The sequence below is a fragment of the Hemitrygon akajei genome, chromosome 3 (assembly GCF_048418815.1).
Source record: "Hemitrygon akajei chromosome 3, sHemAka1.3, whole genome shotgun sequence".
Lineage (NCBI taxonomy): Eukaryota > Metazoa > Chordata > Chondrichthyes > Myliobatiformes > Dasyatidae > Hemitrygon > Hemitrygon akajei.
In genome coordinates this window covers 19,299,596-19,313,973 of record NC_133126.1, presented here as the reverse complement: position 1 = coordinate 19,313,973, position 14,378 = coordinate 19,299,596, and the positions used below count along the sequence as shown (strand labels likewise).

Below are 14,378 nucleotides of genomic sequence, written 5' to 3'. Positions count from 1 at the left end.
GAGCCCATAAAAAGTACTCACCTCCCTTGGAAGTTTTCATGTTTTATTGTTCTACAACACTGAATCACAGTGGAATTAATTTGCCTTTTTTAAAACACTGATCAAAAGAAAAAGGCTCTTTCATGTTAAAGTGAAAATAGATCTCTATGAAGTGATCTAAATTAATTACAAATATAAAACATAAAATAATTGATTGCATAAGTATTCACCCTGCTTTTAATAAGACATACTAAATCATCACTGGTGTAGACAATTTGTTATAGAAGTCATTTAATTAGTTAAATGAAGACCTGTGTGCAGTCAAGGTGTTTCAATTGATTGTAGTAAAAACACTACAATCTAGAAGGTCCAACTGCTGTTAAGTAAGTATCCTGCCAAAAGCTACACCATAAAGACAAAAGAACACTCCAAGCAACTCCATGAAAAGGAGTTGAAAACCACAGGTCAGGAGATGGACACAAGAACATTTCCAAGTCACTGAATATCGGAGTATAGTTAAATCAATGATCAATAAATGGAAAGAATATGGCACAACTGTAAATCTGCCTAGAGCAGGCTACCTTCAAAAACTGAATGACCATGCAAGACTATGAATGACTAGTGAGGGAGGTCACCAAGAGACCCATGACATTTCTGGAGGAGTTACCAGCTTCAATGTCTGAGATGGGAGAGACTGCGCATACAACTGTTGCCTGGGTGCTTCACCAGCTTTATGGGAGAATGGCAAAGAGAAAGCCACTGTTTTAAAAAAAACTCACATGAAATCTCAGCTAGAGTTTGTGAGAAGGCATGTGGGAGACTCTGAAGTCAGCTGGAAGGAGGTTCTGATGGCATCAAAATTGAGCTTTTTGGCTATCAGACTAAACGCTATGTTTGGCGTAAGCCAAACATCATCATCAAAAACACACTATCCCTAGCGTGAAGCATGGTGGTGGCTGCATCATGCTGTGGGGGATACTTCATTGCAGCAGGCACTGGATGTGTCTGAAGGTAGAGGGCAAAATGAATGCAGCAAAATACAGGGAAGTCCTGGAGGAAAACCTGATGCAGTCTGCAAGAGAACTATGACTTGGGAGATTTGTTTTCCAGCAAGACAATGACTCTAAGCACAAAGCCAAATCTGCACAGGAATGGTTTTTTTTTAAAAAGCGCCATGTCCTAGAGTAGCCAAGTCAGAGTCCAGACCTTAATCCAATTGAGAATTTGTGGCTGAACTTGAAAAGGATTCACTCATGATCCCCAGACAATCTGACAGAGCTGTAGTTGCTGCTAAAGGTGCATCTACTAAATACTGACTTGAAGGGGGTGAATACTTATACAATCAATTATTTTGTGTTTTATATTTGCAAGTAATTTAGATCACTCTGTAGATCACCCTGGCACGAAAGAGACTTTTTCTGTTGATCGGTGTCAAAAAAGCCAAATTAAATCCACTGTGATTCAGTGTTGTAAAACAACAGAACATGAAAACTTCTGGGGGTGGGGGTGGGGGTGGGGGTGAGTACTTTTTATAGGCACTGTAAGTACATTTGCATTGAGGGAGACATTCAAAAAAGAAATGGTAAAAGTTTAAGGCCAACGTGTTCCTGCCGGGTAAATCTCAGAGGTAACAAGTACACGGAACCCTGAACATTAAGGGTTGGATAATTGGGGTGTCTGGGGGCTTGCTGGTGGGAGGTAGTGGTCTGATGCTTTTGCTGAAGCAAGTGGGGTGAGGAGGAGAGGGTCAATGCTTTTGCTGTTGCTTGTGCATGGGAGAGACGAAGCTGGGTTTTGGGGTTCTAATGTTTTTCTACCTATCATTCTTTGGGTTTTTCTCTCTTTGTTTTGTGGAAGTCTGTGAAGAGCAAGGATTCAGGTAGTATATTGTGTACATTATCTGATATTAAATAGAACCATTGAACATAGAGCACAGAACAAACAGTCAAACACAGTACAAGTCCTTTGGCCCACAATTTTCTGATGAACTTCAACTGACTCCTAGATCAATCTAACCTTTCCCTCCCACATAGTCTCCCTTTAAAAAAAATTAATCATGTTCCTATCTAAGAATCTCTTAAGTGTCCCTAATGTATCTGCCTCTACCCCTTGCGTGCTTTCCATGCACTGATCACTGTAAAAACCTTACCTCTGATATCCCCCCCCCCCCATTAAAGGGAAAAAGAGAAGCCTACAACAGGTATAGGAACAACTGACAGAGGAGGCCTGTTAAGAGTGTTACGAATGTGCCACAACTCTGAGGGGCCGAAGGGTACAAAGTAGCCCCCTCCTTTTCGAGGATCGCAAGATCGCTATTAATTCGGGTCTGGGACCCAGGAAATGAGAGAGAGACATCCAGAATACACAGGCTTGGAATGTGCCCTGGCCTCATCAAGGCGAAACCATTGATAACGGCTATTGTCTCTTGAAGACGGAATTGTGTATTGAGTACTGTACTATTCATTGAAGCCCTCAGGGAATGACCAGAGTGGGCTGGTTGAGGGATTGCATCATCCCAACCTGATTGACATCTGAGACCCCGTGAGTAAGGATAAAAGAGGGTCTGGAGAACAACCCCTTCAGGTGCACCAGGAGAAACGCTAGAAATCCCGTGACAGCGTTTAATAGCGACAGCCGGTGGGGCTCACGTGCGTCCTTTTCCCTTGCCTGGGAATTGGGGCCTTACCACGGAAGAACGGCTTTAGCTAAAGGAGAGGTCACACCAACGGAACTCTCCAAGGATCGGAATCATAAAAAGGAAAAGCTGGCAAGTTCTAAAAATCTCTCTCTTGACTCCAACCAAAGGCTGCAGCCTGTATGAACTGAGTGACTTTTATATTTCCATCGGACAATACATTTATCCCCTAGACAATGATAGAGCTTATTTCTTATTGATTATTATTATACCCGCACTTTTAGATTTAGTATTGACGACGTATATTATCTGTATGTTTGTATTGATATTATTTTTGTGTATTTTTACTAATAAATACTGTTAAAAATGGTACCATCAGACTTCAACGGACCTCTCTATCTTTGCTGGTAAGTGACCCAGTTACGGGGTTCATAACAAGAGCATAAGAAGAATACGGAGGTGCTTAAAAAGGAAAATTAAAAAGGTTAAGAGGGGTTGGAAGAAATCTCAGGCAGACAAGATTCTACGCGAAAGCGTTCCATAAATTGACCTATAAAAAATTAGAGATATTGATAGGAGAGACCACAGTAAACTTTGCCCTATATCAGCGATAGATAAAACCAGAGGATAAAGATTTAGGATAAAGGGGAAGAGATCTCTAGACCACAAGACAAAGGAGTAGAATTAGGTCAATCAGACCATTTAATCTAGTCCACCATTCAATCATGGCCGACTTATTATCACAAACACAAAATACTCTGCAGATGCTGGGGTCAAAGCAACACGCACAACATGCTGGAGGAACTCAGCAGGTCGGGCAGCATCTGTGGAAATGAACAGTCGATGTTTCGGGCCGATTTATTATCACTCTCAGCATACACACAAGATGCTGGAGGAACTCAACAATTGATGTTTCTGGCTGAAACCCTTCATGAAGGATCTTGGCCTGAAATGTTAACTATTTACCTCCTCCCCCCCCAAAGATGTTGTTTGGCCTGCAGAGTTCCTCCAGCATTTTGTGTATGTTGCTTGGATTTCCAGCATCTGCAGATTTTCCTGTCTATTATCACATTCAAACTCATTATCCTGCCTTCTCTCCATAACCTTTGATGCCCTGACTAAACAAGAACCTATCAATTTCCACTTTAAATATACCCAGTGACTAGGCTTCCACAGTCATCTGTGGCAATGAATTCCACAGATTCACCACTCTCTGGTTCAAGAAATTCCTCTTCATCTGTTCTAAAGAGACGCTCTTCTGTTCTGAGGCTGTGTACTCTGTTCCTAGACTCCCCCACAAAAGGAAACATCCTCTCCATGTCCACTCTATCTAGGCCTTTCAATATTTGATAGGTTTCAATAAGAGCCCCCCCTCCCCCACCCACCCATTCTTCTCAACGCCAATGAATACAGGTTTAGAACCATCAAACACTCCTCATACATTAAACTTTTCAATCCCAGGATCATTATTGGAAACCTCCTCTGGACTCTCTCCAATGCCAGTGCATCCCTTCTTGGATAAGGGGCCCAGAATTGTTCACAATACTCCAAGTGTGATCTAATTAAATGCCTTACAAATCTTAACCATAATATCCTTGCTTTTATATTCTAGTCCTCTTGAAATGAATGCTAACATTGCATTTGCCTTCCTTACCCTTGACTCAACCTGCAACTTAACTTTTATGGAGTCCTACACAAGGACTCCCAAGTTTCTTTGCACTTCACCCCATTTAGAAAATAGTCTACATTTTTTTCTTTCTACCGAAGTACATGACCATGCATTCCCCTACACTATATTCCATCTGAAACTTCTTTGCCCTTTCTCCTAATCTGTCTAGGTCCTTCTGCAAACTCCCCATTTCCTCAACACTACCTCCCCCCATCTTTGTATCATCCGCAAACTTGGCTACAAGGCTGTCAGTTCTGTCATCCAAATCATTGACATATAGTGTATTTAGCAGCCTCATATGTGGCAGAAGTTTGTAGTTCAAATAATCCGGCATGAGCAAGATGTATTGTGCTGTACTATTCTATGACTATGACTTTGTCAAAGACCTTCTGACAATTCAAGAAAGCAATATTCCCTTCCACTCAACTTTGGCCACCTCTTCTTTCATGCTTCTGTATTTCCCTTTGTAATACTGATACATCAAATTTTAGCCTTTCCCTTTCAAATTGCAGTGTGAATTCTATCATATTATGATACTGCTTCCCAAGGGTTCTCTTATCAAATCTGGTTCATTATGCAACACCCAACCAGAATTGCCTTCTTCCTAGTGGTCTCAACCATGTTACCTTTAAAAAGCTATATTGTATTCTATTTCATTACATACCCCGTAACTGGGTTAACAGACCAGCAGAAATGGACTGATACGTTGGAGTCTGGTGGTACTGTAACTAAAGGTGTTTATTAGTAAACTAAACAATACAGTATCAAAAATGCCAATATACATATAAAACAGGTCAGCAATAATAAAAACAGAATTTAGGAATAATAATCAACAGTAAAAAACAAGCTCTATCAAAGTCTAGGGGTAAATGTACTGTCATAAGAGAATATCGAGTTCAGTTCAGATCATGCTGAGGTAGTTGTTGTTGTGTTGCAATGCTGGAGAGAGAGAGAGAGAGAGAGCGAGAGATGAGCAGCTGCAGCAGGCAAACCTTCCGTCATCTTCTTGTTCCGTTGTACCGTTGGGGTCATCAGTTATGACCCTTCCATTCCAGGCTGGACCGTTCTTCAGTGATGGACTCATCACCCAGGCAAGGGCGGACACACACACAAGTCCCCACTGGTCTGCCTTCATCCACCGTGCTCCAGACCGATTCTCCAGGCCTCCACCTTCCTGTGGGTGCACAACACTCTTTCAGTGTCCACTGGTGTGTCTGAGGGTGTCTCCCCAGATCCGTCTTTTATCCCCACTGACGGGGTATCAGCCATCCATCAACTCCACATGTCCATGTCCATCAAACAAGTCCACTCCCTGCTGTTTCAGCAAGAATGTTAACGAGCAAAGTAGTGTCCTTGTAGCAAAAGGTAAATAATCAGTGAAGAAACCGTAATACATAAATCATTCGTCTCTCTCTCTCTTATCTGTAGCAGATGCCTCTACCTCTGTTCTTCATCTCTCTCTCTCTCTCTCATTAGCAGCATAGTTCCCGGGGGGGGGGGGGGGAGTCAGCTCTAGACCCCATTTCCATCTGGTTTGTTCAGCACACATAACAATTTCTTCATAAAAATGACCTAAAGTGTGATCAGATCTTCATGTAAGTCCTAAAACTAGAATAAGAGAACCTAAATAAATAAATAACACAAAAACATTACATTTGTTCATTTATTTATTGACAAAAATGATCCCATATTACATGCATTTGTTGGAAAGTAAACCTTTGCTTTCAGAAACTGATGTGACCCCCTTGTACAGCAATAACTTCAACCCAACATTTCCGATAACTGTTGATCAGTCCTGCACATCGGCTACGAGGAATTTTTGGCCATTTCCACTTGCACAATTGTTTCCACTCTGGGATATTGGTGGGCTTTCTTGCACGAACTGCTTGCTTCAGATCTTTCTACAGCATTTCTATAGGATTATGGTCAAGACTTTGACTAGGCCATTCAAAACACAAATGCTCTCTTTTTAAACCATTCTGTTGTTGATTTACTCTTGTCTTTCAGGTCATTGTCTTGTTGCATTATCCAACTTCTATTAAGCTTCAGGTGATGGACTGCTACCCTGACATTCTTCTGTAAAATGTCTTGATACAATTTTGAATTCCTAGTTCTCTTAACAATTGCAAGCTGTCCAAGCCCTGAGGCAGCAAAGCAGCCCCAAACCATAATGCTCCTTCCACCATGCTTCACAGTTGGATGAGGTTTCGGTGTTGGTCCTTTTTTCTCCAAATATAGAAATGTGCATTTCTGCCAAAAAGTTCAACTTTTATCTCATCTGTCCACAGAACATTGTCCCAGAGCACTGTAGAGTACCCAGGTGGTATTTTGCAAACTTGGAACATGAAGCAATGGTTTTTTCTTTTTGAGAGCAGTGGTTTCCTTTGTGGTGTCCTTCCGTGAACACCATTCTTGTTCAGTGTTTTTCTTATAGTGGACACATGAACAGAGACTTTAGCAAGTTCTAGAGATTTCTGCAGGTCTTTTGCTGTTACCCTTGGGTTCTTTTTCACCACCTTCAGCATTACACATTGTGCTTTTGCTGTGATCTTTGCAGGATGCCCACTCCTAGTGAGAGTAGCAACTGTATTAAGTTTGTACCATTTGTAGACAATTTCTCTCACTGTGAACTGATGAACACTCGGGTCTTTAGAAAGGTTTTTGTAGTTTTTTCCGGCTTCTTGCATTTCTGTAATTCTTTTTCTAAGAGCCTTTGAAAATTGTTTTGAATGAAGCATGGTGCACATGAACAGATCTTTCTTGAGAAGAGCAGGCTCTGTCAGTAACCTGTGTCTTTTTTTAAATTTAGGGCAGGGCACCTCTACAACCCATACCCCCAATCTCATCTAATTGATTAAAACACCTGACTCAAAACAGCTTTTGTAGAAGGCATTACCCCGAAGGTTCACCTACTTTTTCCAACAAATACATGTAATATTGGACTATTTTTTCTCAATGAATAAATAAGTATAATGTTCTTGCGTTACTTACTTAACTGGGTTCTCTTTAACTAGTTTTAGGACTTAAAGATCTGATCACATTTTAGGTCATATTTATGCAGAAATGGAGAAAATTCTACAGGTTCACAAACTTTCTAGCACCACTGTATAGAATGTACATTCAAATCTAACATCTTCAGTCCTGTATTCATCACCCTTTTCAATTTTGTCCCCATGTTGGAAGTTAAGTTCTTATTCTTTCTAAACTACACACCGCATCTACTTGTATACTATCTGCCCCATCCTCAACCCTATGACTCTGGTTCCCATTCCCTCACCAAATCTGCTTAAACCCTCCCCGACAGCACTAGCAAACCCACCCACAAGGATATTGGTCTCCTTTGAGTTCAGGTGTAACCTGTCTTTTTTTTTGTACTGGTCATACCATACTTTCCGCAGCAGAGATCCCAGTAATCCAGCAATGTGAAAACCTGCCCCCTGCACCATTTCCTCAGCCACACACTCATCTGCCAAGTCATGCTATTCTTACCCTCACTGGTGAATGGTACAGGTAGCAATGCAGAGAATACCACAGTGGAGGTCCTGCTTTTCAGCTTTCTACCCAACTCTATATATTCTTTCTCCAGGATCTCATCCTACTTATGTCGTGTATGTATCATGACATCCAGCTGCTTTAGAATGCTGTGGACCTGATCTGAGACATCCCTGACCTTGGCACCTGGGAGGCAAAATACCACCCAGGTGTCTATTTCACATCTGCAGAATCTCCTGTCTACTCCTCTGACATGGAATCCCCCATCACTACTGCACTCCTCTTCTCCCACCTTCCATTCTGAGCTGTAGAACCTGACTCAGTGCCAGAAACCTGGTGGCTGCAGCTTTTCCCTAGTAGGTCATTCCACCATCTCCCCCCAGTAGCATCCAAACTGGTACCCTTGTTACTCAGAGAAACGGCCACAGGGGTACTCTGCACTGGCTTTCTATTTCCTTTCCCTCTCCTGACAGTCGCCCAGCTACCTGCCTCCCTGTAGCTCCTATCTATCACCTCCTCATTCTCCCTATGAGCCAAAGAGCTACGTGGCATCATTCAGACCACAGAGTCCGTCTGCCATTCAATTATGCCTGCTTTATTTTCTTTCTCAACCCATTTCTGCCTTCTCCCTGTAATTTTGATGCCCTCACTAATGTTGTACTGATCAACCTCCACTTTAAATATGCAAAATGACTAGGCATCCACAGCTGTTTGTGGCAGTGAATACCACAGCTCTATCACACTCAGGCTAAATCCAGAGATTACTTCATATTTGTAAACATGACAAATTAATGTAAAATTAAGTATACATAAACTATACATAACTTGCACAGGCACAAAAATAAACATCAAAATAAACAATGACATCTTGCAAATTGAGAGGGAGGAAGAGAAATATAGCCCAATATAGACAGAGGTAATGTTAGGGATTTTCAAGTCAGTTCAATAATCTAATAGCAGTGGGGGAGGGGGGGGGCGGGAAGCTGTTGTCCTCTCTGCGATTCACTATTCTGCCATGATTACAGAGTTCTAATGCACTGGGTCATGTGCTAGAATATGTATGACAAATGGGGAAAGGACAAAATGAATTCATATCTTCTGAAGATTCAGAATAAGATTTAATATCATTGACATATGTAGTGAAAATTGTTCTTTTGTGGCAACACTACATTGCAATACATATTGCTAAAAGAAAAACTATGAATTGCAATAAGAAATACATATATTATTTGCACACATATATACATATATAGACATACATATCTACACACTGTATATACATATTTTTTTTAATAAGAGGTGCAACAAAAAAGCAAAAAGGAGGAAAAAAAAGTGAAGTGAGTATACATCGGTTCATTGTCCATTCAGAAATCTGATGGCAGAGGGAAAGGCGCTGTTCCTAAAATGCTGAGTGTGCATCTGCAGGTGCTTGTACCTCCTCCTTGAAGGTAGCAATGAGAAGACAGCGTGTCCTGCTGTGCTTTATGCTGATGTACAGAATATTGATGTAGAAAATCAATTATTTAACAAGGACTGTGTGGTCCTCAAAGCTTGGAGACTGATAAAACTTCTGTCGGAAATCAGTTGCAGGTATTTGCATTTTTTACTTTTACTAAATCGTGAAAGATTAATATTTCATAGATTTATGGCAATAAACAGCCATGAACAGTAATTCTAAACATTACAGAATAAAGAAGCTGAAACACTTCTAGAAAGAAATTCCAAGCCAGAATTATTCCCTGTAGTTAAAACAATGACTGCAACAGGAAAATAAAGATATATTTTTAAAAAATGCAAGCATACCAGTCAAGAAGTTTATTGTGATCCAAGCTAAAATTCCTGTAAAAATAAACCAAATGGAACAATCAGCACAATCAAAATTCACGTTAAAGTGGCTTTCAAAGACCAGGCAAACTTTAAAACGTAAAGCAGTTCTCCACCCCTGACAGTTCAGTCTTTTCTTTCGATTCATGTCCAGGACACACTGGATTACTATAGTCTTTTCTTCCCCCTCACGCGGCAATACCTTTATGAGCCATGAACCAGCCGTTAACTTATTTAAGTACCTGTAAATATTTAATATAATTGTAGAGTGCACTTAGCTCATTCTTGATCTTATGAAGAATTCCTTTTCTATAATGTCCCATTGAACCCTCGGCCAGACTTCCCTCCAGGTTAGGTACACCCGTAATTTCCATAAGTATGATTAACGAGAATGTTAGGGGTGGGGGAAGTGGGTAAGAGAGGAGCTATCCATTTCATTCAAAATATTATATGCTAAATATCAACTCTTGACCTCTCAGTCTACCTCGTCATGGCCCTTGTATTGTGTCTATCTGCACTGCACTTTACAACTGTAACACTTTATTCTGCATTCTGTTTTTCTTTCCCTTTTGTACTATCTCAATGTACTGATGTACGGTTTGATATGTCTGGAGGCAAGCAAACAAAACACTGTATCTCAGTATGTGTGACAACAATAAATCAATTCCAGTCATCTAGAATACAAATATGAAGGATGGCGTCCATTCAGAAATTTGATGACAGAGGGATTATTCAAATAGTTAATTCTCAAAAAATTGTTCACTTTTTGATAGAGAAAAAAAGATTTACACAGCAAGAGTGGGGAATTAGAACAATGGACCTGTTCCTTCAAAGGATCTGTGTTACATGATACCATAAAGCTCTGATAGAGTACCGGTAATTTAATCCAAAGTTTGAAGCCAGTATTTAGTGGAATCCATTCCAAGTTCATTTTCATAAACAAAGTAATGAAAACAATCATTGAGGAACTGAAGGACAGTGTTTGGCGGTGCCAGTACACGAAGTTCTATTAAAGCATGGAACATGAAGACAAGGGTATGAATTTGGCTCAATCACTGAACTCAAAAAAAAAGTATGAAACCACCCAAATAGCTAGCCTTCCTTTGTCCAAGTGAACATTATTTTAACAGTGATTTAGAATCAGAATCAGGTTTATTGTCACCGGCATTTGTCGTGAAATTTGTTAACTTAGCAGTAGCAGCTCAATGCAATACATAATATAGAAGAAAAAAGAAAAAAATAATAATAAATAAATAAGTAAATCAATTGCAGTATATGTATATTGAATAGATTGTGCAAAAACAGAAATAATATATATTTAAAAAGTGAGGTAGTGTTCACAGGTTCAACGTCCATTTAGGATTTATAGAAGTTAATGTGTTTGCTGTTCATTACTATAAGCCTCTGCAAGAATAACCTGTGAAATGATAATCACCTTAACTACACATATTTTGTATTTCAGTTATGACATTCCAAATTATTTAGTCTCAAAGGTTCTATTCACATGAGAATAGTGAACAAGACCCAGGTCATGGTCCATTCCTTAATGAGATTAAAATTCCATGATACCAGTTTATCATCACAACAGCACCATGCCAATATGCACCCAAGAAGAAACATGGAGCACAAGGATCAACAGCAAGCTAAAGATGTTCACATTCAAATTAATTTATCACACGTATATTGAAACATACTGTGAAATTTATCGCCTGTGTTAACAGTGAACTCAGCCCCATGATGTGATGGGGGCAGCCCACAAGTGTTGTCACACATTCCGGTGTCCATAATCTTTGGCCCAACAACACGGAAGGGGAGAAGCAACAAAATAACAGCTGAAATAAGCCCTGCTCCGTCCTACCACCGACCTGCTCAAGCACATACAGAGACCTTGAACTCAAAGACAGCGGCAGGAATTTGAGATCCTGTGGATTAACACGGCAAGAGGGAGAAAACTGTCATGGAAAAGTTTGACCAAACTCAAAGCATAGACAGGAAACACCATCCCATCCCTTGTGATTAATTTCAAAATACGCAGAACAGCCTTGCCTTGAGATGAAGAGAAATTACTAAATCATTGTTAAAGAGAAAGTTTTAAGGCAGGAGAAGTTAAAGGAGGTAGTTTCAGAATTTGAAGCCCAGGTGGCTGAACTCATGAAACAAAGACTAGTACAAAAAGTAAGATATACACAAAAGACACCAATTAAAATATATTTTAATAGTTATTTATTAATTTTATAGGATGTGGCTATCAGAGGCAAGGTCAATATTATTGGTAATGGAAAGGCAGTATGTTCACCATATTCCCATAAAGTTAATAAAATATCTTCTAATTAGGAAGATATTCCTTTCCCTGCAATTCTTGTCTACTAATCTTCTGTATGATGTCTTCAACCAGCTAACTGGGAATAGTACTTTTCCTGTTGATCAGTTTCAAAAATGCCAAATTAAATCCACTGTGATTCGATGTTGTAAAAGAATAAAACACGAAAACCTCTGGGGGGGGTGGTGTGGAGAATACATTTTATAGGCATTGTAACACACCAACTTGTGAACAATCTGGTTCCATTCGTGGTGGTTGTGCAATCAGTGACCAGAGAATAGAATTTATATGGAGGATCGAAGCGCTGATTCTGTGAGCCCACTAGGGAAGTCGGAGGGCTGATGTTGCGAGTCTGGGAGTCCACTGGTAGTCAGAGGCCCAGGGTTGAACGGTTGTGTGTGTGGGAGGAACGGGGTTTGGTTTGCTGTCTGGATTTGTTGTTGCTGTTGCTTGCATTGTTATGCTGAACATTGTGAGCATGCTATGTTGGTGCTAGAATGTGTGGCCACACTTGTGGGCTACTCACAGCACATCCCTAGGTTGTATTGGTTATTAACACAGGTGATGCATTTCATTGTACGTGGTAATAAAATTAATCCAAACTGGACTGATCTGAAATAATCTGCTCTAAGATACTTCCAAAGGGAGGGAATTTCAACCTATCTAAGCCTGGAGTTCAGAATCAGAATCAGAATCAGAATCCTTTATTATCGCCAAGTATGAGGACACATACAGGGAATTTGATGCCGGTTTCCCTGAGCTCTCACTGTACAGAATTAAAAGCAAACAAAACAATAGTGCAAATAATCATAAACTATATACAATGAGGTCCACCTCATTGAATGTACAGGTGGACTTGATTTATAATAGACTAAAATTCAAGTGTTCGTAAGACTGATGGCATACGGAAAGAAACTGTTCTTGTACCTATTTGTCCTGGCATACAGTGATCTAAAGCGCCTACCAGAAGGAAGGAGTTGGAACAGGTGATGTCCAGGGTGTGATGGGTCTACAATAATGCTGCTTGCTCGCTTCCTGACTCTAGGTGCATACAAGTCCTGGATCGAGGGCAGCTTCACACCAATAATCCTTTCCGCGGCCCTGATGGTTCTTTGGAGTCTATTCTTGTCTTGTTTGGTAGCTGATCCAAACCAGACAGTGATGGACGAACAGAGAACAGACTGGATTATTCCTGAATAGAATTGAATCAGCAGCTCCTGAGGCAGGTTGTACTTCCTGAGTTGACATAGGAAATACAACCTCTGCTGAGCCTTTTTGATAAGAGGATCTCTCAGAAAAAGATCCTCTCAAAATTGTTAGTAGAGGAATCAGGAGAGCTGGGAGTAGACCCCAGTGTGGAACTAGAGGTGTCTTTGAATGTTTATTTTTCATTCATTGCTCATTATTTATCTTTCCATTGCTTCTTCTCACACATCCTTACTTGAAGCTAAAGAATGGGGTAGGGTTTTTGTTTCAAATTGCTGGAATCTTCCCATCACCAAAGACAAATGAGTGACTGGAGAAAGACAGGTCAGATGCACAAAAGCAAAGCAGTCCATGAATGAAATGTCACCAATTAGTTCTTCTCAAGAAAAATATTATACAAACAATTAACCAACCAGTTCCAGAGCTTGATGTTAACATTACTACATGAAAGGATGTGTCCAGCACTGTGAGTGACAAGAGCCACATGAGTATTGGTAATAGGGAAATAACAAATCTTACATTGTATCAGAAGGCACTGGCACAGTAGCTAACATAACACTTTACAACACCAGCAATCAGGGTTCAACTTTGGCCATGTCTGTAAGGAGTCAGCATGGTTTCCCTTCAGCTTTCCTGCTGAAGGGTTTTGGCCCAAAACGTCAACTGTTCTCTTTTTCATAGATGCTGCCTGGCCCGCTCAGATCCTCCAGCATTTTGTGTGTGTTCCCTATAACTGTGGTGGGTTTCCTCCAGGTGCTCTGGTTTCCTCCCATATTCCAAAGCCGTACAGTTTAGTAAGGGCAAGTTGTGGGCATGCTCTGTTGGCGCCAGAAGCATGTTGACACTGGCTTCAGGCAGTGCTAGTCACTGATGCAAACAAGGCATTTTACTTCATGTTTCAATGTACATGTGGGAAACAGAGCTACTTAAAAAAAAATCTTATAAACTAAAGTGCTCCAGGAACCAGATGAAAAACAAAATGGATGCAGGAAAAATGAGGATGGAGAGCTAAAAGACCACCCACACGGCTGTGGCAAGACAACATCAAGGAAACAATTAGGTCAGGAGACCTCAGCCTGCAATTTGCAAACAAAGCACGAAGTTTATATCTCAAATCAGGTCCGTGATGGTAGAAGAGGTCAGGAGAAGAATGTTCTCCTTTGGCTTGCCCAAATGCTAGATCTTAAAATAAGCTTAAGTATAAGGAACTAATGATCTCCTTGATACAATTCCACTAACAATGCATTAGAACT

General features: G+C 40.5%; 1 protein-coding gene and 1 long non-coding RNA gene across 5 annotated transcripts in view; one reads left to right on the top strand and one right to left on the bottom strand.

Annotated features, from left to right (window-relative positions):
- entpd5a (ectonucleoside triphosphate diphosphohydrolase 5a) overlaps window positions 1-14,378 on the bottom strand; it is a 52,105-nt gene that overhangs the window by 25,950 nt on the left and 11,777 nt on the right. For 3 of the 4 annotated variants that reach the window (XM_073039272.1, XM_073039273.1, XM_073039271.1), the window contains exon 6: window positions 9,579-9,614. The exons of the other annotated variant lie outside the window; for it this stretch is intronic. In XM_073039272.1, the coding sequence (XP_072895373.1) occupies window positions 9,579-9,614 (36 nt within the window). The remainder of the gene's footprint in view (window positions 1-9,578; window positions 9,615-14,378) is intronic. 4 annotated transcript variants of the gene reach the window in all.
- The window catches only part of LOC140724750 (uncharacterized), a 43,815-nt gene that overhangs the window by 24,496 nt on the left and 4,941 nt on the right, over window positions 1-14,378 (top strand). The window lies entirely within an intron of this gene.